Source organism: Sorex araneus, chromosome 1 (genome assembly GCF_027595985.1).
Source record: "Sorex araneus isolate mSorAra2 chromosome 1, mSorAra2.pri, whole genome shotgun sequence".
NCBI classification, from domain to species: domain Eukaryota; kingdom Metazoa; phylum Chordata; class Mammalia; order Eulipotyphla; family Soricidae; genus Sorex; species Sorex araneus.
This window is the reverse complement of record NC_073302.1, coordinates 169,468,218-169,494,053: the sequence shown is the minus strand read 5'-3', so window position 1 is coordinate 169,494,053 and position 25,836 is coordinate 169,468,218. Positions and strand designations below refer to the sequence as shown.

The 25,836-nt window shown below is 37.9% G+C and overlaps 1 protein-coding gene across 21 annotated transcripts in view; it reads left to right on the top strand.

Annotated features, from left to right (window-relative positions):
* Window positions 1-25,836, top strand: part of LOC129404909 (uncharacterized) — a 161,031-nt gene that overhangs the window by 116,795 nt on the left and 18,400 nt on the right. For 12 of the 21 annotated variants that reach the window (XR_008630301.1, XR_008630292.1, XR_008630286.1 and 9 more), the window contains one exon: window positions 22,876-22,981. The exons of 3 other annotated variants lie outside the window; for them this stretch is intronic. Coding sequence is in view for 9 of the 18 variants with exons in the window: in XM_055140025.1 (XP_054996000.1) it covers window positions 22,876-22,908 (33 nt within the window). In the remaining 9 variants the exon portion in view is untranslated. Of the gene's footprint in view, window positions 1-12,927; window positions 13,025-22,875; window positions 22,982-25,836 lie in introns of those variants that run through there. 6 more of the 21 variants (XM_055139671.1, XM_055139614.1, XM_055139548.1 and 3 more) reach the window with 2 other exon arrangements.

Below are 25,836 nucleotides of genomic sequence, written 5' to 3'. Positions count from 1 at the left end.
GAAAATGTCCTATTGCAAAGTCCAGAGCCATCTCTGCAGCAAGTTGCTCGGTTCCGAGATTTGTTATGAATTTAGAGAAAAACTGAAGACTAGAGGAAAATTTGGCTATGCTCTGTGTCCTCAATACAACAGATAGAAATATATACTTGTGAAATATGTTTGTAGTTTTAGAAAGAAAAAAAACCAAATAGTTTGAGAAACTTAAGATTATCTACAAAATTTTAGAAATACTGTAATGATTTTCTGTGTTTACCTTAGGCAAGTTAAAATATGTAAACTACCCAGGAATTTACTGTGTATTTTAACAAGTATACCATTAACTATAATCTTTGAAATGCAATCAGATTGAATTATTTATTGATCTAGTATGCTCATGACAAAGTGAGTTTTTTTATTTGCTGAAAGTGAACACAGCATTTGATTACTTGTAAAATAAAGTAATTTTGGCTATTTGGTATTGATTATTACACATTATTCTCTTATTAGTTTAAAATTTTTTTTGAAGACTTATTTGGGAAAAACAAATAGTGAAGTTAAATAGATTTTCTTTTACAGAGTGTTCTATAGCAAAAGTAAAATAATTCATATTATTCTTTATTTTGAAGAAAGTGGACTTAATATTTAAACTAATTTGTAACAGGTGAAAGGTGTATTGTGTGTAACAAGGAAGTAAATGGTATAAGATATTACATAAAGAAATCAGAAATAGTAGGGTATCATCTACTTTTTTTTTCTTTTTGGGTCACATCCAGCAGTGTACAGGGGTTACTCCTAGCTCTGCACTCAGGAATTACTCCTGTCAGTGCTGGGGGACCATATGGGATGCTGGAAATCGAACCTGGGTCGGCCGTGTGCAAGGCAAATGCTGTACCCGCTGTGCTATCACTCCAGCCCCTCATCTACTTTGTTTAGATCACTTCCAATGACTTGTGGATATAAAAACTTTAAAAATATGCCAATTTGTAGGATAACATTGGTTTTTCCTTTATTTCCACCTTGCCACAGGGAGCTTAGGTTTATTGAGTTACTCCCATCACAGTGCTCCCATCCCTCAGTGTTGTTTGTAACCGCTTTCTTTATGCTCTGTGGCTTGTAAATCTTGCTTTTCTCTTCTCCTTAAGTCCTTTGCATAATTTAGTCCTTTGTTAATTTAGAACAATGTCCTTTTTGTATGGACACAAGAAGACAGTTCATGCCTTTGTAACTTGGGAGTTAGTTGATTCTGAATGATATTTACCCTGGGCATCTGTTCTCTAGAATTAATCCTTAGTTGCCCTTACTTCCTAGCACCCCCAAAACAGTGTCCTGATGAGGGACTTGATGGACACAGGGCAAGCTATGAGCTACCCTGGCATTAAAATGGGCATGGCCAAAGTGCCATAATACTTAACTATAAGTTAAGAGTGTGGTCATGGACAAATTCTGTCATAATCAAAAAAGTAATTACTAGATTTGGGCCCTGCTAGGTTTAGGAAAGATTAATCTGTCCTGAGCACTGTAGTCTGAGATCTATAGCGAGATGTCCCCAGGAGAGCCACCCTAGAAGCTCAATGTATCTCTTACTGTGTCCATACAAAATAACTAATATTAAGAAGTATAATTAAGATGTTATTTATGATGTTTATTAAGTTATTGGACTAAGGAAAGGAGAAACACCCATAAGTGATATTTTTGCCCTTGAGCCTGATGGGTGATCTGGAAGGGCCTTTGATATGTTGATTGTGCTACCCAACCTGGGAGTGTGGTGGCTACCCCCACTGGTGGAGAGATGGATTGGGAAGAGACTAGAGAAACACCAGGGCAGCAAGATGGAGCACAGAGAGACTAGCAAGGGGGCAGAGGGAGAAGAATGTAGGGGAAGAATTCAGGAGCAGGCCCGTGGAGAGAGAGAGACGTGACTACAAGATGGGGCATGGATTGATGAGTTGGAGAAATAGGAGGAGACAAAATGAGGGGCGGCGTGAGACTAGAATGGGGAGTTCAGTGAGACTGGAACAGGTGCCCGGGTTGGGGAGAAGCCTGAGACCCACCAAATGCAGGCTGCAGAGAGAGGGCAAAGGGGCTTTTCCTAGCCCCTGGCGATTACACACCAATTTATATGATAAAACAAACTAGTTAAGGGTAAGAGAATGCTTCTGACTTAATACATTTGTTCATGAGTTAAACCTATTGTCTTTTAGATTTTGCAATATAGGGAAGCTTTGAAAATGAAAGGGCGACCATATATGGTCAATATATGTTCAAACAATGATTTTAAAGTTTGAAAATCATTATTCTACTATAATAAAGGTAAAAATAAATAGCTCCCTGAGCTATGGCATGGGGGAGACCAAGGAGTGACCAGTGCAGGTTATGGGGGAAGATTTTCAGACAAAAGGACACTGGATGTCAAACCTCCGTTGTAGGGCCATATCCACAGAATGAAGGGATATCATGGTGTCCAGTATGGTAACAGCAATAAAGACATTTTAGTGACTGATTCTCTGTCTTATCTGTCATCTAATTAAATCCTGACTGAAAGATAACTGGAGAAAAATGTTACTGCAAAATAATGAGTATCAAAATTTCAAGAGCATTGTTTGGAAACATCACAATATACAAAGTAAAATAAAAAAGTAGTGTTGCAGCTAAAAATATTAGAAGGACAGATAAAAAAGCTTTGGGGTCAGATTCATGATAATTTGAAAATTATGTATAAAAATAATGAGATAATAAGTTTTAATTTATTATACTAGAAAAACATAAATCTACACTTATAATGAATAAACAAACAAGTAAGGGAGTAGGATACCAACTAATTAATGTAAGAGGGATGTTAAAAATTACCATTTTGCAACTTTTTAACGATTAGACAAGAATCATAAATGGATGCTAAAACAGAGTGGGAATTTGATAAGGATCTCAATATTTACAAACTCTTTAAAATATCACTTCATAAAATTTTCCCATTTAGCAGAATGTCTTTTTGTTTTAATAAATGATGGTTTCTTTCACTTTACAGAAATCATTCAGTTTGACATGATCTCATTTGTTTATTCTTCTGTTTCCCTTGCCTTTTGGGTAGAATCCCCTAAGACACCACTAAAGTCAACATCATTGAGTATTTTGTTGACATTTTCTTTAGCATACTTATGTTTTCACATTTAAACCCGAATCTTTAGATAACTTCTTTGTGTAGGTTGTAAGATAGTGATCCAGTTTTGAAGCTTTGATGTGGCTATCTGGTTTCCCCATCATCACTTATTGGAGAGACTTTTCTTTTTCCATGTTATGATTTAAGCATTTGAAAAATTATAAATAAGCTGCCTATATAGGTGAGGATTTCACTCGAATCTCTCAATTTTATTTTATTATTATTATCTTTTTTGCTTTTTGGGTCACACCTGGAAGTGCACAAGGGTTACTCCTGGCCTTGCACTCAGGAATCGCCCCTGGCGGTGCTTAGGGGACCATATGGGATGCTGGGAATCAAACTCAGTTTGGCCGAGTGCAAGGCAAACGCCCTACCTGCTGTGCTATCACTCCAGCCCGAATCTCTCAATTTTATTCACTTGATCTGGTGTCTATTTTTATTCCAGTCATATTGTCTTCATTACCATAGCTTTGAGTTTTAGTCTGAAGTTAAGGATCATGATGCTTCCATTATTAGACATCTGTTTTTTAGCTTTTGGGTCACACATGGTGATACTCTGAGGTTACTGCTGGCTCTGCGCTCAGGAATTACTCCTGGTGATGTTTGGGAGACCATATGGAATGTCAGGGATGGAACCCAGGTTGGCTATGTGCAAGCCAAGTACCCTACTTACTGTACTATCTCTCCAGCCAACCTCCATTCTTCTTTGTCTCAGTATTGTTTTGGCTATAGGGATCTTCTGTGTTCTGTATGAATTTCATTAACCCTTGTTCTATTTTTGTGAGGAATGCCATAGGGAATTTTATATAGACTTCGTTGAATCTGTACTTTGTTTAAGTGAAATAGCCATTTTAATGGTTTAGTTCTTCTAACCATAAACAGAATATATTTTTCTATGTCTTGTGTTTTATATTTCTTTTAATAGTTACAGTTCTTGATATAAAAATCTTTGTTAAGTTTATTCCCAGGCACTTAATTTTTTGCCGTTGTTATAAATGGCACTTATATAATCTTCATCAATAACGTCAATTTTTCAGATCCAAAAATATAATCTGGTATATATATATATATTTTTTTTTATAATCTGGTATATTTTCTTATATGTATATATTTTAATAGTGACTCACAATCCTTATGTATAATTTCATTACCTCCTTGGTCAAGTTTACTCTAAGTACTTGATTCTTTTTAATGAAATTGTAAATGGTATGCATTATCTAGAAATTTCAATAGTTTGACTTTTTCTCTATTATATCCCTTTGATATCATTTAATTTCTTAATTGTTATGGTTAGGACTAACAGTGTTAACTTATAGTTGTAAGACTGGATATTTTTGTCTTGTGTCTGACCTTACAGCAGAAGCATTAGTTTTTTTACCATTAAGGAAGACATTAGCTGTGGATTTATCCTTTATGACTTTTACTATGTTGAGATAAGTTCCTTCTATCTCCATATTGTAGAGTGATTTAATCATAAACATAGAGAATATTATCAAAAGCTTTCTTTGCATTTATTGATCTGATCATATGTTTTTTTTTTTTGCTTTTTTTTTTGGGTCACACCTGGCGATGCACAGGGGTTACTCCTGGCTCTGCACTCAGGAATTACCCCTGGCCGTGCTCAGGGGACCATATGGGATGCTGGGATTTGAACCCTGGTCGGCCGCGTGCAAGGCAAACGCCCTACCTGCTGTGCTATCTCTCCAGCCCCTGATCATATGGTTTTGACCTTTTATTTTGGTAATGTGCCATATCACATTTGTTTATTTACATATGTTTATTATCCTTGGATCTTTGGAATATGTATTGCTTGGATAAAATGTACAATCCTTTGAAAGTATTCTGTTGATGATTTTGATCTTGGTGATGATTTTTGTATCTTTGTTCACTAGTGATATTGTTCTATAATTTTATTGTGTTATGTCTTTGCTTTTGGTGTCAAGGTAAATTTGGTCTCATCTAAACTGGATAAATTTGTTTCTCCAATTTTAAAAGCTTAAGAAGGATGTAATAGGTCAATTATAGGTCAATTTTGAAAGTTTAGCAGCTAGGCATGGATGTGGGGAAAAAGGGACTCTCCTTCACTGTTGGTGGGAATGCCGACTGGTCCAGCCTTTCTGGAAAACAATATGGACAGTCCTTCAAAAACTAGAAATTGAGCTTCCATATGATCCCACAATGCTACTTCTTGAAATATATCCCGAGGATGTAAAAAAGCACAGTAGAAATGACATCTGTACCTATATATTCATTGCAGCACTGTTGACAATAGCCAAAATATGGAAACAACCCGAAAGCTCTAAAACAGATGACTGGTTAAAGAAACTTTGTTATATCTACACAGTGGAATACTATGCAGCTGTTAGGAGAGATGAAATCATGAAATTTGCTTATAAATGGATAGACATGGACAGTATCATGCTAAGTGGAATGAGTCAGAAAGAGAGGGACAAACATAGAAGGACTGCCCTCATTTGTGGAGTATAGAATAACATCACATGAGGCTGACACCCAAGGACAGTAGATACAAGGGCCAGGGGGATTGCCCCTAGCTGGAAGACTGCTTCATGAGCAGAGGGGAGAAGGCAGATGGAATAGAGAAGGGATCACTAAGAAAATGATGGCTGGAGGAACCAGTTGGGATGGGAGATGCGTGCTGAAAGTAGATAATGGACCAAACATGATGACCTCTCAGTGTCTGTGTTGTAAACTATAATGCCCCAAAGTAGAGAGAGAGTACAGGGAATATTGTCTGCCATAGAGGCAGGGGGAGGTGGGAAAGGTGGAGTATACCTGGGATATTGGTGGTGGGGAATGAGCACTGGTGGAGGGATGGATGTTTGATCATTGTGAGATTGTAACTCAATATGAAAGCTTGTAACTATCTCACAGTGATTCAATAAAATTTTAAAACTTTTTTTAAAAAAGAAAGTTTAGTAGCAAGTATATCAGTAAATCTATTAGTACCTGGGCTCTGGTTTTGGGAGGATTCTTTCAATTGCTTTTATAATTTACTTGCTTGTAATTGGCCTTTTTAGGCTTTTTGTTTCCTTCTGACTAAATTTTTGGAGCTTGAATGATTCTAAAAAATTGCTCTTTTCTTCCAAATTCTCTAAATAATATTGGTCATTGTAATTTCTTAGACTTTTAATTTTATTTGGTATCTGTTTTAGCATCTTCCTTTTAATTTTTCTCTAGCTTTGATAGCTTTTTGTCTTTTTTTTGTGATCCTAATTAAAGATTTGTCAGTAATTTTTGCTTTCAGGGAATAAACTCTTGGTTTCATTGATCTTTTATATATATATATTTTTTGCTTTTTGGGTCATATCCAGCAATGCACAGGGGTTACCGCCTGGCTTTGCACTCAGGAGTTACCCCTGGCGGTGCTCAGGGGACCTATATGGGATGCTGGGAATCAAACCCGGGTCAGCTACATGCAAGGCAAATGCCCTACCCGCTGTGCTATTACTCCAGCCCTGATCTTTTGTATTTTCTTTTCAATTTATCTTTACTTTTTAAATTTCCATTCTCATTTTTATTATTTCCTTCTACTGACTTTAGGTTTTATTTATTCCTTTCTAGTTTTTTAAAGATGTAAGTTAGATTATTTGAACCTTTTCTTGTTTCCTGGTATAAGCCTATATTGCTATATTATCACAGTAGTGCTTTTGCTGTGTCTCATTTGTTCTAATAGCTCATGTCTTTATTTTATTTTGTTTCTAGGAATTCTTTCTTGTTTGATTTTCTCATTGGCTAGTTTAAACAGCATGTCTCTAGATGGTTGAATTTTTTTCAGCTTTCTTTTTATGATTAATTATATTGTATAGCATTGTGATCTGAAAAGTTACTTGAAAAAAAGTAACTTGATGATGATTTAAATCTTTATGACTTTATTGACACTTGACTTTTTTCTGCCACGTGGTCTATCTTGGAGAATGTTCTGTATGAACTAGTGAAGAATGTATATTAAACTTTTAGGGATGGAGAATCCTGTAAAGTGTGTATTAAGCTTAGATATTCCAACTTCTCATTTAGGGCCATTGTTTTCTTATTGATTTTCTGTCTGGTTGTTCTGCCCAATGATGAGAGTAGGTATTAAAGTCTCACTACTATTGTGTTACTGTCAACATCTGTCTTAATACCTGCTAGTAGTTGCTTTATATATTGCTCTTTCTCCATTTGGTATATATATATGTTAATGAGTGTTAAGTCCTCTTGATGTGTTGGTTCCTTAATTATTATATAATGCCAATCTCTGTTTTTATGAGAACAGTATTTCTTATTGTTTAAGAAATTTTAGTTTGATGAGAAGAGTATTTCTTATTGTTTAAGTTTGGAATACTCTTTTTTTTGTTTAAAATACATATTATTTGTGCTTTTTTGGGGGTGTAACCAACTTTTTGTTTAGGTGTTTTCCAACTTAGTTTGAAGCTACTTTTATGATTGACATTGAAGTGTGTCTCCTGTAAAAGGTAAAAATTCAGGTTTTGTTTTCTGATCTATCTGAGCACTTTGTGCCTTTTGATTGTTGAGTTCAGGCCTTTGGTACTTAGTGAAATTACAGATCCGAAGGAGTTTATTTTATTATAAAATATTTATTTTATGCTATAGTTTATTATAAAAAGATGAATGCTAGGTGTTTTAAAAGTTTGTATTTATTTCTTTGGTCTTATTTATTCTCCTTGTACTTTGCTGAGTTTTGTGTAGTGATCAGGTTCATTGATTTTGACTTTGGTTGTTTTATTTTTTTTTTCAGGGGGGCTCTCAAAGTGCTGTAGCCATCTCCCGCAGTACTTGGCCAGTTGGCCAGTGATTCAATGCTAGGGCCTGAGGATGGTACTTCTTGGTCTCCATTGTGGTAGAAAACCACTAGTGACCAGCCAATCTGGCAGTGGCCAGGACTTTTAGGGCAATAACTGAGGATGTGTAGGGGCATCTAGACCCACACCTGGTGATATTTGGGAGGCTGTAAAATGCCGAGAATTGAACCCCAGTTGGGTACATGCCTTCCAGGCTTCCTCACCCCTGTCCTTTCTCCCTCACCCCAGCTTCCATGCTTTCTTTCTCTTGTTTGTTTCTTCTAAGTATTTTTCTTCTAAGTCTTGAGTGTACTGTGAAGTTTACATCTAAAGTTTTAAGCCAATATCCAATTTTAAACTGAAGACAAGTAATTTTAAATTTATTCTAATGGATCCCATTTTTATTCTTTTTTTTCCCACAGTTTTTTTAAAGTTTTTTTTTCTTTACTACTTCCGAGTATTGTTTCTTTTGCTTTTATAGAGCACTTTCTTGTTATTTATTACATAGAAGATTTAGTGACCATGAATTTTATTCTTTGAAGTATGTATTTTATATGAAAGTTTTTAAAAGTCACTCTTGTGAATCTGAGTGTAAGCTGAATAGAGCATTCTTGGTGGAGGTCTTTTCTATTCAACAGCTTGGTTATATCATGACATTCCTTGTAGTCTCACTTGCTAGATGTTCATTGGATAGATCTGGTGTGAATACTATAGCTGCAATAAAAAACACTTTTATGTTTTCAGACTTCTAAGAACAGCTGGAACCAGGCATGGGAATTTTGTTTAGAGGAATTTAAGTTTATAATAATGGTAAAAGATGCTATATTAGCAAGATCATAGTGAACTTTAAAAGGTGGACCACAGATGATTGAAAAAAAAGATTCAGGACAAATTAGAGCAGTCAGAAGTGCAATGTGCCAAAATACTGTTCTGGAGCAATAGGACGGTGGTTAAGGTGCTTGTCTCGCAGTGCTCAGTCTCTGGCATACCTTGTGCTCCCCCAGGCCCACTGCAGAGGTCAGTGCCAGGCATAGCCCATCAGCAACACTGGGTGCGGCCACTCCCCCAATCCTCCTGTAAATAAAAGCGGTGTACTTATGGCTACTTAAACTGTTGTATTGAGTCAGCAGAATTTAAGTATTTTTGGAAATAGCACTCCTAATCTGACAAAGAGAGGAATATAAATAGCAAAATGAGCCATATATTAATTTTCTAGATTTAACAGTGTAATCTTTTTGGTACTTAAAGAGGAAAATTTAAAAGTCTACAAAACATTATGCAATACAAAAATTATAGAATTATCATAAGCATATGAAGAACATGGTAAAGTCTCTTGCCCCCGTGCCTGGCTATCTTCACTGGGGCCCCTTGGAGGGGGTGGGTTGAATTTCCCTCTCCGCCCTGAGCAGAGCTCCTGCAGCTGAAGACCTCTGGGACCCAGCCACAGCCATGCTCAAGGCCCCTCTCCACACGTTCGGGTTAGCCTCACACATGAAGGAACTGGCAGAGGAACACAGGTTCGTGGGACCCGGGGCTGAGATCTCCAAGCCTGCTCGGATCGGGACTAGGCCTCTTCTGCCCAGATCTCCCATTTTCCAGTAGCTAGGCGGTCACACCCAGAAACTGCCCCCGGCCCTGTGTAATCCCATCAATGGCCAAGATCCAGAGACTATAAAACCAAGCTCCTAGAAGCTTATAGCCTAGTTCTTATAGCCTAGTTCTTCCTCTCGGAGAACCTGGCAAGCTACCGAGAGTTTTCCTTCCCGCATGGGAGAGCCTGGCAAACTTTCCGTGGCGTATTTATACGCCCAAACCAGTAACAATGATGAGCCTCATTCTTCTGACCCTGAAAGAGCCTCAATGCGGCACCATTGGGAAGGATGAGTAAAAAGAGTCTTCTAAAATTTCAGGGCTAGAACAAATGCAGACATTACTGAGACTGCTCAAAAAGAATGATGATCAATGGGATGATGATGATGATGATGATGATGATGATGATGAAGAACATAAGTTGTTTTTATTTGACCATTTCCTTAAAGGAAGCAACGAACAAAAGAAAACAACCCAATGAAATGAAACGATATAAGTAATATTTCTGCAGGGAGCTGCTGAGGATTGAGCTGAGGGCTTCACAGATTTCGGGCTTGTACTCTAGCACCACAGCACATCTCCAGCCTATAGCTCATCTTACTTTGATCAAATTTGAGAATTTAATACTAAAATCTTAGGGTTGATGAGGTGTAACCTAACAAAAGAGGGTTAGGTTTTATATATATAAAACATGAAACAACATTATTTTTAGAAGTGCCACAATGGGTTAGAACTTAGAAGTGATACTTATTTGTAGAGAGCAGATAAAGAATAAAAATAAACTTCATTGGAAGTAGAATAATATACAGATTAAATAAAAAAGAAATTAATGCATACAATGCTTCTAAGCTCCTATAATTTTTTTTCTTTTTTGGAGTAGATCTAAGTATTTTATTTTATTTTATTTTATTATTTTTTAATTTTTTATTATTAGTGAATCACCGTGAGGTACAGTTACATACTTTCGTGCTTGTGTTTCAGTCATACAATGATCAAGTACCTATCCCTCTGCCAGTGCCCATTTTCTACCACCAATGATCCCAGTATCCTTTCCCCCACCCCCAACTCATTCCCCCCCACCCCGCCTCGGTGTCAGGGCATTCCCTTTTGTTCTCTCTTTCCCTATGTACCAGAGTTTCTTTAACCAGTCATCTGTTCTTGGGCACTCGGGTTTTTTTTCCTAGATTTTGGCTATTGTAAACAGTGCAGCAATGAACATACAAGTGCAGATGTTATTTCTACTATACTCTTTTGCCTCTCTGGCACCTATAATTTTCTTTTTTTTTTTTTATTAATAGTTTATTTTTAATTAGTGAGTCAACGTGAGGGTACAGTTACAGATTTATACATTTTTGTGCTCATGTTTCTCCCTTACAAAGTTTGATAACCCATCCCTTCACCAGTGCCCATTCTCCACCACCAGTAAACCCAACATCCCACCCCCCCTTCCCAGTCCCGTCTCCCCCCACCCCACCCTGCCACTATGGCAGGGAATTCCCTTTTGTTCTCTCTCTCTGGTTTTTTTTTTTTTTATTAATAGTTTATTTTTAATTAGTGGCACCTATAATTTTCTTTTGGCAATTTAGTAAATAATCAAATTCAAAACTTGTTTCTTTTTTTTTAATAAGAATTTTATTTTATTGAATCACCATGTGGAAAATTACAATGTTTTCAGGCTTAAGTCTTAGTTATACAATGCTGAAACAACCATCCCTTCACTAGTGCCCATATCCCACCACCAAGAAAAAAAAACCCACACAGTACACCTCCCATCCCGCCCCCCTACTCGCCTTCCTTGTAACTGATAAGTTTCACTTTACTTTCTGTTTACTTTGGTTACATTCAATATTTCAACACAAACCTCACTATTATTGTTAGGAGTACCCCACTAGAGTCAGACCTGTTGTGAAGAGAAATGAGGTTTACTGCGGCCGCGCGGTTTTTGATTTCTGTACTTTAACAACTAAGTCCAGGGAGATTTCTTCCAGATATTGGATCATTGCAAGCTTGTAAACCCCATCTGTGGTCGTCATAATATGGCAGTCACCACGCCCTTCATCCCCGGAAAGGAAGAGGCGAGAGAGAGAGAGAGAGAGAGAGAGAGAGAGAGAGAGAGAGAGAGAGAGAGAGACAGAGACAGAGACAGAGACAGAGACAGAGACAGAGACAGAACAGAGAGAGAGAGAGAGGAGAGAGAGAGAGAGAGAGAGAGAGAGAGAGAGAGAGAGAGAGAGAGAGAGAGAGAGAGAGAGAGAGAGAAATACCTTTCCCCTCCTGGGCGGGCATGGGGCCGCCCAGGTAGTTTTGCTGGGTCTGGATTCATGCTCATGCAGCTGCGGAGAGGCCACACACACGTGCAGCCCCAGGATCACATCTCGGCGGCAGCAACTTGTTTCTTTTGGACAAAGATAACACGGGAATAAAATGAACTATTATAAAGTGACTCTTAGAGATTAGGACAATATAGATTAAAAAGATATGAAGGAACTGGAGAGGTAGGTCAGTAAGTAGGGTACTTGTCTTGCACGTGACCAACCTGGGTTTGACCCCTGATGTCCTGTATGGTCCCCTGAACACTCGCAGGAGTCAACACTGAGTGCAGGGCCAGGAGGAAAAAGCTCTGAGCACAGCTGTGAGTGGCCAAAATGCCACAACTAAATAAATAAAACATTAAGTGGAATGTTTGCAATTTTAGTCTTTATGGGTATAGAGTAAAAGGAACTAGACTCAAATTGCTGAAAATAGTGTGCTGATGAAAGACAGTTTAATGTAGGCAGTGTATAAACAGGGTATAGAGTTCTGTCACAGAATGAAATAGTAATAGCAATAATAGTAATCTGATTAAAGGAGTAGGAGAACAAATAATTAAATGACCACTTATTTAATGATTCATTCTCCTACTCTCTGCAATATGGTAAGTAAGGAAATCAAAACCAATGCTCTGGAATGCAAGGTGATTGGCTAAAGGACCCAAGGAAAAGTATTACTCTAGCTGGCGAGGTCTAGCTCAGCTACTCAGGTAAACAGGAGGTCACAATGGTCTGCACATATTTAAAATATTTTATATTTGTATGAACCTGAATGAATTCTTGAAAAATGAGCAGCAAATATGATGTTTGTGTGTGAGTAGAATTAATGGCCATATCTATCTTTTGATTGGTGTTTACATTAAAATAAATCCGGCCTAGTGAAAATTTCTGTCATAGATTTAGTAAGAGGAATGACTATATATACACATGCATATATATACACACATATACACACATATATATAATCCAATATTTCTGGTTCTTGTAATGGGATAGGCTTTAAAAAGTGTATTGACAAGTAATAATGAGAAATAAGATGTGATACCTTTTTTCTTTTTTTCTTTTTGTTTTTGGGGTCACATCCCACTGTGCTCAGGGCTTACTCCTGACTCTGAACTCAGGGATCACTTCTGGCGGGGATTGCAAGACCATATATAGTGCTGGGGACCAAACCCAGGTCAGCTGCATGCAAGGCAAGTCCACTATCTATTGTATTATCTCTCAGTACTGATATTCTTAAGTACTTGGTTTGTTTGTTTGTTGTGCCATGAATTGAACCCAGTTCCTTACACATGCAGAGTATATGCTCTAATCATTCAGCACAGCCCCAGGATGTGGTACTTTTATTTTGTAAAGTAGTTTGTACACATGGAATGCTTGCAGAGAACCAGAATACAAGTTTGATTTAACAGCAATCAAATTTCAGTAGCATTTACTTGATTGTAACATCTTCCTGTTAGACTGGAATCTGGTATCTTAGAGAAGATCAGACAAATTACTCATTCTGGGAACAAAGACTTTTGAAAGCTGTCAGCTTACTGACAGTTATGATGAGCATTTATTTCAGGCTTATAAAACATATTAATCAAACTTATTCACAGCATGGTGGTCCAAAGAGGGTTATTTTGTTTTTGAGAGATACTTTAAATAACTGAAGAGCATTGGTAAGATATTTTCCATGAATACAAAACTGCAATTTTTTTCCTTCAAAATGAAAAAGTACTTTTCAGAGTCTTAAAGAAGGAAGCATACTGCAGGAATCTGTTTATTACAAGATTATTTGCAAAAGACCTATACACCATTCACTGAACCTTGAAAAACACTTGAAAATATGGGTTGCATTTGCAAACTTCAGTGTATGACATGGAAAGCTGGCAAGCTGCCTGGCTTCTACTTAAAGGATTGTCATTCTGGGAAAAATAAATTTCTCTAACTAGACAAAAGTCAATGTTTTCATGTTTTACTGCAATCAAACTGATAGAGCTGACAATTTAATGTCTCAACACTTAAAATATCTGTGGATAATCAGTTACCTCAATCAATCATAAACACAAATCCTTCTATTTTTGAAACTTGTGTGTCGGTTAGTAAGACATAAAACAGTTTGCTGAACCCCTTCCCCCATAGCACCTCATGGTCTCTCCCCAACTTCCTCTCAATTTTCTGATTTGTCTTTAGCAATGCAGATATTTACACACATTATGCATCTGGAAATAACTTACAACAACTCAAGTGTGGTCAAATTTAGAAAATTTTCTTTCACTGTCCTGTTTTATTTAATCTTTATGGATAGTTTATAGTCTGTCAGAAAAAGGTTGAAATATGCTGATATTTCAGCTAAAGACACGTCATTATGAGTGAAAGAAATGCTCAAGACTTTTTAAAAGTGGGAGCTAATACATTTTCTTCCTCTCACTCCAAGTGATGTAAGCAACGGTGTTAGATAGGTCTTTTTGGGTCGAATAGTAGAGTGCCAGCCCCTCAGGGTTTCCTGGAAAGCCCATGCAATGACTCACTTCTGAAAACTAATCATAGTGAAGATAAAGCAAGGGAGGTAGTGACAACAACATAAAAAAAAAAGCTGCCTGAGAAATTGGATTCCAGGTAGCTCTAGACTTGGCAGAGCTGACAGGTTCAGTTCACTAAGCTTTGGTATTGATAATGACGGGAAACTTCAGACAGTTTTAGGAATCTGTTTCCATTAAGTTTTGCTGCGGTGTTTCTGCAATGCGAAAACAAGTGTACAGGAGTGTGCCATTCTTCTTTCAGCATGATAAGAATAGATGTGAATGGTGTTACATCTCTAATAAATAATTACACTTAACACTCAGTAAGCCAAATCCCCCGTTTGAAATATTCTTTTATAGGTATTTAAAAATATATGACATAGAAGTGTGTATCTGTAAATGTGGATATACAAATTCACCATCACTGCATTTTTTGGGTTTGTTTCTTTGATTATTTGGGGGCATTGCAATCAAACTAGGCAGTTTTAAGACCCTTGGGGCAGCATCTTTTACTTCACAGTCAGCCTACATTGCAAAACAATCAATCTTGCTCTTGCACTCACTTGGCGGAAGTGCCACGACACAAATTGTGCAGTGCTTTGCTCTTGCCATGAAGTCTGGGTGACAAAAGTTTTTACAAGAAGCTGACTGTATTTTGGGTTATGAATATGCAATGACTCTCATTAGTATTGAAGCACCAGGCAGGGGCTGACATCCCCCACGACTTTGAGTAGCTGCAGAATTGGCTAATGAATTGTCTTGCTTTTTCACGCACGCAGTCTGCTGTTGTGGCTCCTAAGGGGAGTTGCCCAGTTTGAGAAGACCATTGACTTCAGAAATTAATCGCCAAGGACTAGTCTTGATTTTGTGAAATTATGTGTAGGCAGTGCTAAGATTGTCAAAACAGAAAAGCACTAAACTTTGCATAAGATAATATCATGAATAGGAAAATGGAATGAGAATGTATAGATGTCCTTATATTCCCCACTGTGTATGCTTCTATCCTGGATAGATATACAGCATGTATATCTATATATACATGGAATCAAGTAGAATTCTGACATTCTGTTGGGTTTGTCTATTATCCTTTCAAACAGAACAGAGATGATAGAAAATTCCCAAAATGAATAGAGTTGAAACACAAAGCTATTCCATCAACTCCTTACCATATTCTTTTTTATTCCTGGTTCTCTGCCAAACATTTTGCAGCTCATACACATACCATATTTCATGAATATGTTACTGATAAGGATATGTTTCTAGTCACTGATTAAGATATCTGAGCTGATTTGCAGTGTGTATGAAGATGCAAAAGTGCTCAGCAACCATTTGGAATGTCCTTTTTTAATAGGATGAATTAAATGTTTTCTATACCCATCCTCACTTTAAAATTTCCTTTCAATTTGAAGAGAACTTCTGTGACTTGCTGCATATTTTAAGGGATAGATTGAATTGTCATGGATAATATATGCTAAAAGGTGAGGAATATGTTGTAAGATTTGCAAATAAGGCAACAAATAAAGAATATGTATTTATATTAAGGTACTTGCTTCTCATTTAAATTTGTAATGAATGTTATCCCTTGCAAGGAAGCAGAAATGTTATTTTCATAGGGTTTTAGTGTGTAGTGTTATTATAATTGTCATATCTGTTTGACCCATTACTGTAAACAAGAAAAAAGAAAGCTTAAGAACTACACATATAAGAACAGCAGATATGAATACATATAACATAAATTCAGTCTGACAAAGTCTTCACAAGTAGCATACATTAAATACTTCTTACCTCTGCTTGTCTTTGAAACTATATGTGACTAAGAACAAATCATGATAAAAATCTCAAGAAAGATGAAACCAGTCTGGGCTTTTGCAAAGACCATCAGTCATTCTCCAGAGCTGTTATATTACTTGTTCCAGTAATCCTTGGCTTTTTACTTAATCGACTTCATACACTTTTCACTTCTAGACAAAAACCACCAAAGAAAACTTTTTTCTATTCTAAAAATATTAAATATTTTTGAGGCCTAATCAGATGTGATCATTATAAACTACAAAAGTCATTCAGTTTTTTTATTCTCGCAGATGCATTTTTGTTGCAGTTTAGTGCAAGGTTTAAAAACTTACCATTACTACTTTAGGTAACTACTATGAGTGAAAAACTATTATTCAGTAACTTTAGACATGTAAAAACCTATATAATTGGAAGCACCTATGCAATCATAAGAAATGTCTAGTCTCTCATTGATGTTTTCCTAGGTTTCTAATATTTTCTAGGGACTGGAGCGATAGCACAACGGGTAGGGCATTTGCCTTGCACACGGCCGATCCAGGTTTGATTCCTCCATCCCTCTTGGAGAGCCCAGCAAGCTACCGAAAGTATCCCACCCTCACAGCAGAGCCTGGCAAGCTACCCGTGGCATTTTTGATATGCCCCAAACAGTAACAATAAGTCTCACAATGGAGACGTTACTGGTGCCTGCTTGAGCAAATCGATGAACAATGGGACGACGGTGAAGTACATATTGACTCAATACAGTGCAATTCTAACAAAGTCACTCAATAGGTCAAAATAAAGTATTAATTTATATGGAGTAATCTCATATTTTAAAATGTAGAAGTAGAAGCAGAGCAAATAAAATACTTATGTCTTAGTCAAAATGTACTGGATTGGGTAGTGGTTGGGCCACATCAAGCAGTACTCATAGTTTCTTTTCCTAGTTTTGTGCCCAGGAGTGATCCCTGGCCACCCTCGAGAGACTGTATCGTGCTGGGAATCCAAACCATCTTAAGCAGCATGCTCAGCGAGCACCTTACCTGGACTATCACTCCAGCCCCGAAGTCACAAAGTATTCGAATTTAATGGGACCTTTAACCATTATCTCTTACTATGTATTATAAGGATCACATTTTTAATGGAAATACTTATTTTTAACAGTAAATTTTGGTGTGTTTTGGGGGCCATACCTGGCCATGTTCAGAACTTACTCAGAGATTGTAAGTAATGGCTCTGTGCTCAGAGATTACTCCTGCAGGATGCAGGGGACCAGGTGGAGCTCTGGGGATTGAACCAGGGTTGGCCATGTGCAAGGCGAGACTCCTACCTACTATACTATCTCTCCTGCCTCATGTTAATAGTAAGTTTTGCAGTTCTATTTGGCTTTGTAATCAGCATGTGTATCATATACTTTGTGACTATTATAAAAATACTTATGAAAGTTTTACCTAAGTTTATTTAGTGGTTATTGCTTCTGTAATATATCAGATCCTAAAGTAAAAAAGGTGCAAAGAACATATAATGTTAAGTAGTTTCCTGATAATCATTTATATTTCCTCTTTTTTTGATGGCTACACCCAACAATGCACAGGATTACACCTGGCTTGGCACTCAGGAATTTTTTTTCACAGGCTTGGGGTATCATATAGGGTGCTGGGGATTGAACCCTGGTTGGTTGTGCATGCAAGGCAAATGCCATAACTGCTGAACTATCACTCCAGCCTATAGTTTCTCAGTTTCTTTGTGCCACCATAATACTATTGTAATAGCTGGCAAAGCAACATAATACACAATTTCTTTTTTTTTTTTTTTTTTTTTTTTGCTTTTTGGGTCACACCCGGCGATGCACAGGGGTTACTCCTGGCTCTGCACTCAGGAATTACCCCTGGCCGTGCTCAGGGGACCATATGGGATGCTGGGATTTGAACCCGGGTCGGCCGCGTGCAAGGCAAACGCCCTACCCGCTGTGCTATCTCTCCAGCCCCATAATACACAATTTCTATCCTTACTATGTACGTGTCTTGCTATATACCTGCAATAAAATAATAAAATATAAACATTTGAAAGGGAACTGGAGGAGAGCAACAAGTATACATATTAAGTACTTACTTGATTCCTCTTTCTCTGAGCAGACATACTAAAAATTAAGATTCTGACATATGAAGTATATCTAAAATATATACAAGAGCCTTTCTTGTCTCTGTCCCCTGACTCTTCCTGCTGCCTTTTGTCCCAGCAATCACTTTACTACGAGGAAAGGAAAGAATCACTGTTCAGCTTATGATGAGCTTACTTAAAATTTTCTACGGAATTATTATTTCTAAATGCCTAGCTAGGCTCCCATGAGTTTTCAGTCTTGAAGATGTCTAAAGGTTCTGGATCTGAACTTGAAGGAACTCACCAAATGCAAATTTTATATTTCTTTGTCAACCATAAATGAAGATTTATTGGGTACAGTCTGAGTTCTGGGAATGAGAGTGAAGTGGATTTGAAAAATGTTGAAAGCAGAATCCTGGGTACTAGAAAATTTATAGTATATTTGGTTTGAGAGATCCTGGGATGGAGATTCACATACAGGGTTAGATACCAACAAGTATAATTCTTTTTTCTTTTTTTAAAAAAATCTTTATTTATTTTTAAAATTTTATTGAATCACCGTGAAATAGTTACAAGCTTTCATGTTTTGGTTACAATCTCACAATGATCAAACACCCATCCCTCCACCAGTGCACATTCCCCACCACCAATATCCCGGGTATACCCCCCCTTTCCCACCCTCTCCCCACCTCCATGACAGACAATATTCCCCATACTCTCTCTCTACTTTTGGGCATTATAGCTTGCAACACAGATGCTGAGAGGTCATCATCCAACAAGTATAAATTGATTAAGAATGCCTTAAGTTCAGTGTTTCAGAGCTGTGAGATGTGGAATGGCTTCTGGCGGGACAACTTATGAGAGACAAGTTCCTACTTGGACTTTGGAAGTTTAAGGATTTTATTAAAATACATTAAATAGGACTTTACTTTGAAATCAACTTCATTGGGTCAAAACTCACTTTTTATTGATTTAAGTGATAACATTTCCATTAGACACATTATAATTTGAAGCTATAATTTGAAGTATTTATAATGTGCTTTTATTTTTATCATTTTATAAATTGAATCCTTAAGGAGAAAAAATTGTTTTCTATTATCATAACTTTAAGTTGAAAAGAAAAAAAATAGAGTGGGGCATTATGCATTAAAAAGAATGAAAATAACCTATCTTTTTAACCATATTTCCAGGAATATGACTTAAGTGTTGTTATTGATTTTCATATTGACACCCAAGCAAAATTATGCAAAGATTCTTTTGGCTTGTATCACTAGAAATGTTTATTGTATTCCCTTGGGGCAGGGGTGATTGAGCCTCTAACACTGTTATAGTTTATAGTATATTACTGATTGAGCCTCTAACACTGTTATAGTTTAACTACTATTAACATATCAAGTTCTCAGTAAAACTGGAAGTTATTTGACCCCTTCTTACAGTATAGTCTTTTCTTTTTTTCTGTCTCCTCATTATGCCAATGATATTGGTTGGGGGTTATCCAAGGCCATATCCTTTTCTAATAGGAGATATGGAAGTTAGATATGAATTGTTGGTAGTATATAGGTAGTCACTGTGTTGTATGTTTTACACATTGTTCGATACTGAGAACTCAATGGATATAAAAGGAATAGTGTGAAGGAATGTGTTAAATTACTAGGTTCACTAAAACAAACAAAAAACTGCCTTGGGTTCTGAGTTCTATTGTTTTCGATTCCCAAACCTATGTTCTTCTGAGAAAACCTTTCAAAACCTAAATATAATCTAATGCTGGAGGTCCAGGCTTTGTGCCAGTTCCACAGGAGAAATACAGAGAGTATAGGCTGTTTCTGTTCAAATTAGACAGGTGGATCTAATTAGTCCTAACAAATCAGGCTGATTTTGTATGGCTGCACCTTGAGTTTTGCAGTGTACTTTTTGTGTTTTGAAGGGTGGGGCTAGATTATTTCCCTGATAGTACTCAGGGAAAATTTCTGATTTTGTGCTCAGGGAACACTACTGGCAGTGCTCAGGGTATCAAAAGTGGTGCCAGGATCAAAGTTGTATACCATGCAACGCAATCACTTTACCCCTCTACTATCTCTCTGGCACTAAATGTAGGGCTTTTTTTTGGGAGGAAGGTTTTAATCTTGTTTTGAATTTATTCAATCAATTAAATTCAAATTAGTAACCATTTATTGAAATCGGTTCTTTGCCAAGCACTGTGCTACAGTGTGTTAGATGTTGGTACTATAAATAATCTATTTAGGGAGACTTAAAAATGATAATGCATTTTACAAACGCTACACAGAAGCATGTGTAAGAGATCATGGAAAGATAATGAGGGAATAATTATCAGGCAATGATGATTTGTAGAGGAATTTGGTGGACATGAGATAGGAACTTGCAGGGCATAAAGATATCGATAATTTATTTTAGTTGATGGGAACATCATGAGCATATTTGTGAATACGTCTATGTGTTTGGGCTGTGTTGAGTGGTAAATTATTAGAATGATCATATAAAGTCTGTTTTTCTACATTTGAGTCACTACAGTGTGATATTGAACCTTTTTCCATTAAGTAGAATATATTTCTTTTTGTTTCTTTTATTTGGAGGGGGGTGTAGGAGAGCCATATCTGGTGGTACTCAGGGTTTTCTTCTGACACTGTGCTTAGGGATCACTCTTAGTGGTGTTCAGGGACCATATGTGGTGCTGGGGGTTGAACCTGGGTTGGCCATGTGCAAGGCACACTGTACTATCTCTCTGACCCAGAATCTATTTCTTTGTCACTGATTTTGGATTGGTCATGTGACTAGCTTTGGCCAGAAAACATTAGCAAATGTAAAACCAACAGAAGCTTAAAAAGTGCTTATGCCTTGGGGCTTCTATACTTGGAATCTGACATCATCTTGTCAATGAATGAGCCCAGGTTATCTTGATGGGACATAAGTGGCTGATTGCAGAAGGACAAAAGCTTTGACTGACAGCCCAGCAACCACTAGACATGTGAATGGGATCATTTTGGATCATCTTGTTACCACCTCATTCACTATTAGACCGCAGACATGGGAGAATCCAGGGAAGTTTGCTGGCTACCCAGACAGAACACCCCAGCTGATTTGCACAGTTATGAACTACGTGAAATGTTATTTTAATCACTAGGTTAAAATAGTTTGGGTTGTTTTTCTATATAGTAGAGCCACATTGAGGGGTTTAAGTAGAGTTGAGAGACCATGGAAAGAAACAGGGACAGGAGAGGAAGAAGATGTGTAACATTTGCAATATCTTCCCAGAATTCATTGTTTAATATTCTACTTTTCCCTTCTAAAAGAGAAATACTGCCTGAATTTGATTTCTTATTTAAGTTGTCCAACTTTTACACCTAGAGTCATTTAAAAAGAAACTTAATGTTAACTTAAAATACTAGTTTGATATATTAACTTTACTTTTAGCAACTTATCAAATATATAGACATTAAAAACGTTAGATTCTGTTATCAAAAATCATCTGCTATCTAATAGTGCTGCATTCTAGAATTTCCTGCTTTAATCAGTAGGGATTAGGAGTTTATGAAGAATAATTTACACTGCGGAGAGGGAGACCAGGAATGTGTCCTCTCTTTAAGTCCTTGGTAGACAGACTTAAGATGTTTTTCTGAGGAAGAAGAGAAGGAGACTGGTGACTGATTTTATGTAAGTGGGTGTGGGAAAAGGGAGTGTAAAATATCCACTGACTGGAAACTATTAAGAAAAGGAAATGGGAAAAAAAGAAAGAAAAATAAGTTCTGATATTGTAGATTTTGCATTCTAGTAGATAATTTGAAAAAGGAACACTGGCTACTTGTGTATCGGGGGCTTAAATATTATTTTGACGTCTTAAGCACATTGATAATACATACCTGAAGTCACAGGAATATATACTATCATTAGAGGAAAATATTTAAGTATTGAGATATTCAGCTTTTATTTATTTTCTTGTTTCCAAACTCTTAAGGGGCATGACTTACTCCATATAGAAATAGTAAATAGCTTTAAATCATAATGAATTTTGAATGAAATACAGAGTCTGTGTAATTTGGCAAAATAGTCTACAGTACACCCACCATGACTTTATTTGACAACACTTCCTATCTCACTGATTTCCAGTGAAATGAAGAAAGAAATGAGGAAGAGGAGTTAGTCAAACGGCAAAAAGTTGTCTGAAATGTAGACCACTATGGAATTGAGACTTTTAGAAAAAGGTATCAGTCATTCACTGATGTCTACAGAGAAAGATGGCAATGATTCTTTAATCATAACTTGTTCATCAAAATATAGTACTTGGGTGAATAGCACTGTAGCACTGTCGTCCCATTGTTCATCTATTTGCTAGAGCGGGCACCAGTAACGTCTTCATTGTGAGACTTGTTATTGTTTTTGGCATATGGAATATGCCATGGGTAGCTTGCCAGGCTCTGCTGTGAATAAAACATAGAATTGTTTTATGGTTGAAATACTCCACGAACCTTAAATATTCAAGTCAAATAGCTTTGTAATAATGCTGCTTTGGACTCCCAAATCAACGTGGGTCTAAAAATTTTTGTGATACATAGTATAAGTACTAGAAGAAAATCCACTTGCACTTAATGAAAAGCATATTCTAAAACTGCTTTCAGTAAATAATGTCGGTCAACTTTCTCGTGTGCCATTAGTGCTTCCCGGAAATGCCACGTGCCTCAGGATGATTTCTGTTGGTGGGATGAGTGTGCCTGATGGATAGAACTGGAACGCCAAGCAGATGCCTATCTTGTTTCTCAGGTAATTTTTACACCCAGATTATCAGCTTTTATTATTATTATTCTTTTTGAAATGGAATAACTTTCAGGCTTTACCTGTCGCTAAGGGAAAGCCCCAGATCAGGACAGTGGAGCTGCCTCAGCCCAGGATTTGGTGCCCATACGTCCATTCAGAGTGTGATCCTCCGCACACACTGGTTTGACATCTGGCACTCAGGACTCCTGTGGACTGGACTTCACCCTAAAGGTGCCCGGAAAGCCTCCCTGCTGGGCCCCTTCTGTTCAAGTGTAAGCATATCACAGGAAATGAACGAAGCAAAGACCCAACTTTTCTGGAAGAAATCAAGAAACCCTCTCAATCAGCTGGCAACCTGGGTGCTGCCGACCAGTTTCAGGACATGTGACCAGCCCTTTGGGTAGAGGCTGATTCCTTACTCACACATGGCAGCGTGGTCTCTTTCTCCTGTAACCCAGCTCACCTCAAGTGCAGACCGCAGTCTGTGCTAAGTCACCCGGCTGAGAGCTGCGGCAGGAGCTCCACAGAGTGAAATCAGGGTTATTTTCTATCATAGACTCAGTGTGCAGCTGGACTTGGTTCTTTGCTGTCGTAAATTTGGAACTGCATTTACTGAGGGAGTGGGCTCACTTAAAAATAATCGAGGCAGTATTTATTCAGCATTTATTCCCATTTAAAAAATCTGGAGATTAAACAATAATAAATTCCCAAAAATCCGAAGATAAAAAGTATTAAAATCATGAATGAAAATGTACACCACAAGGAAGTTAAGATTTCAGAGTCAAAGGGGAAAGCCTTTTCACTTTTCCCTGGCTGCTGTCTTCCCAATGCTTTCTTTTATTTTTAAACTCTAGCCTAACGAAGATCCTTGAAGTAAAATTCACGCGCTGTCTTTGCTCTCTCCCACGACTACAAATACCAGCTCTGCTCAGCCCCTCTTTCAGATCTACTTCAAGGAAACTCAGACTTGAAAACTCTCCCCTCTGGTCTCATCAGCCCCGGCTGCCTGACTGGAGCACACACTGGATCCAATTGCTGGAGTGGGGGAAGCTGAGGGGTGGGTGAGCGCCAGAGCCAGCACTTAGCCCAGTGAGTCAGGCGGCCTGTGTGAAGGGCTGTAGGTGAGCCAGAAACTAATGGGAAAAATAGGGGGTCGTCGCTAATTTTGATGTGAGGAAATCTGAAAGGTTCTTCTGCATGCCAGGCTATTTGAATATTTGGCAAACAGCTGGCTGGGCTCTGGGAGAGTGCCTCTTCACTCGCCTCGTCAGATGTTCAGAGATAAAACGAGGCAGCAGGCACGCCAGCACACAGCTCATAGCCTTGCAGTCAGTTTTGAATTTAGATTTGAATTGTGATATCAATGTCATGGTGGCACATGCTTTGAGAAAGTACTTACAGAGAATAATTGAAAGATTCAGTGTGAAGCTTCTGAAAGCCATAATTTAAAGTTCCAAAACCTCCATATTACTCTCACCATTAAAATTTAAAGTGACAGAAGCCCAATTATATATGGTTATTTTCTTAAATAAAATCATATTTCTACCCCGAGTGAAAGATTCATGGCTGCCCACTAATCTCTGTCAGGGGAACCAATCTCGGTCACGTCTGTCCGGTGTCACGTCACGATGAAGATGGTGTGCTTTATTCTGGGGACAATGAAGCAGCACTGGGGTAGCGAGCTGGAAGGCCTCCCAGAGGAGCTGGACTTGCAGGAGGCTGATTTGCATGATAATCACCATTATGGATCCTCTCCCGTGCCAGCCTCCACACTTAACCAAATGCAGTTTAACTTTAATAGCAGCAGAGAGAAGCCCAAGTATGGGCGGCAGCACACATTTTGCAAATCCTGCATGACGTCAAAAAGGGCTAGTTAATGAGGGGGGCAGCTGGTTGAAATGCTAAACTACGCCGAGAAATGGAGACTTGGACCATAACTTCAATCTTGATAAAGGTTATAACTTTGGGTACTGTTGAAAGATATGAAGCAATTCCCTCTTTATTTTTTTTAAGTCATAGAAATCTGTTTACCAGAAGAATCTGCTTACCAGAGGACTTCTGAGGCCACTGAAACCATGACATGAAAAATAGATCAGAGGAAGCACAGAAACATTTCCAGTGCAGAAATCTAAGTCTCTATCAGTTTAAAGTATGGAGCCAGACTTTTAGACTATGAATTCACCGATTTCTTCGGTCTGTTTGATTTTATTTAATGCTGTACTGTGATTTGGGAAACATGATGTAGTGGTTGCCAAAACTGCAGGAAAAAATTTGCACAGGGTTGGACCGAGAGATAGTACAGCGGGTAGGGCATTTGCTTTGCATGCAGCTGACACAGGTTCAATCCCCAGAAGACCATAAGGTCCACTGAGCCCTTCAGGAGCAATTCCTGAGTGCAGAGCCAGAAGTAACCCTGAGTATCGCTAAGTGTGGCCCCCAGACAGAAAAAAAAATTGCACAGGTTGTCATTGATATTTATTCCTTAGGGTTCCCAGAGAGAGAGGAGAATATGAATCAGCTAATATGATGCATGATTGGATGATAAAGAATATATAGTAGTCATAGAAATACTCAGTAGTAGTCTAAACAACATCTTTTGGGGCAGGGGACAGGGAGCAGTGTCTCCAAGTGATGCCCAGGAGGCCCAGGGGCCACTTCTGGGGTCACTTAGCCAATCAGGCCAGTGGTTTAGTGTTAGGGCCACTTTGTGTGGTGCTGCTCGTGCTTTGCTGGTGGCACCCAGGCCACTCCCAGGTGTTGGGAGGAGGCCTCCAGAGTTATATCCAGTGATGCCCGAGGCTCGGGATAAAACTGGAATCAGTGCATGCAAAAGAGTGTGACCTAACCCCTATTCTGAATCT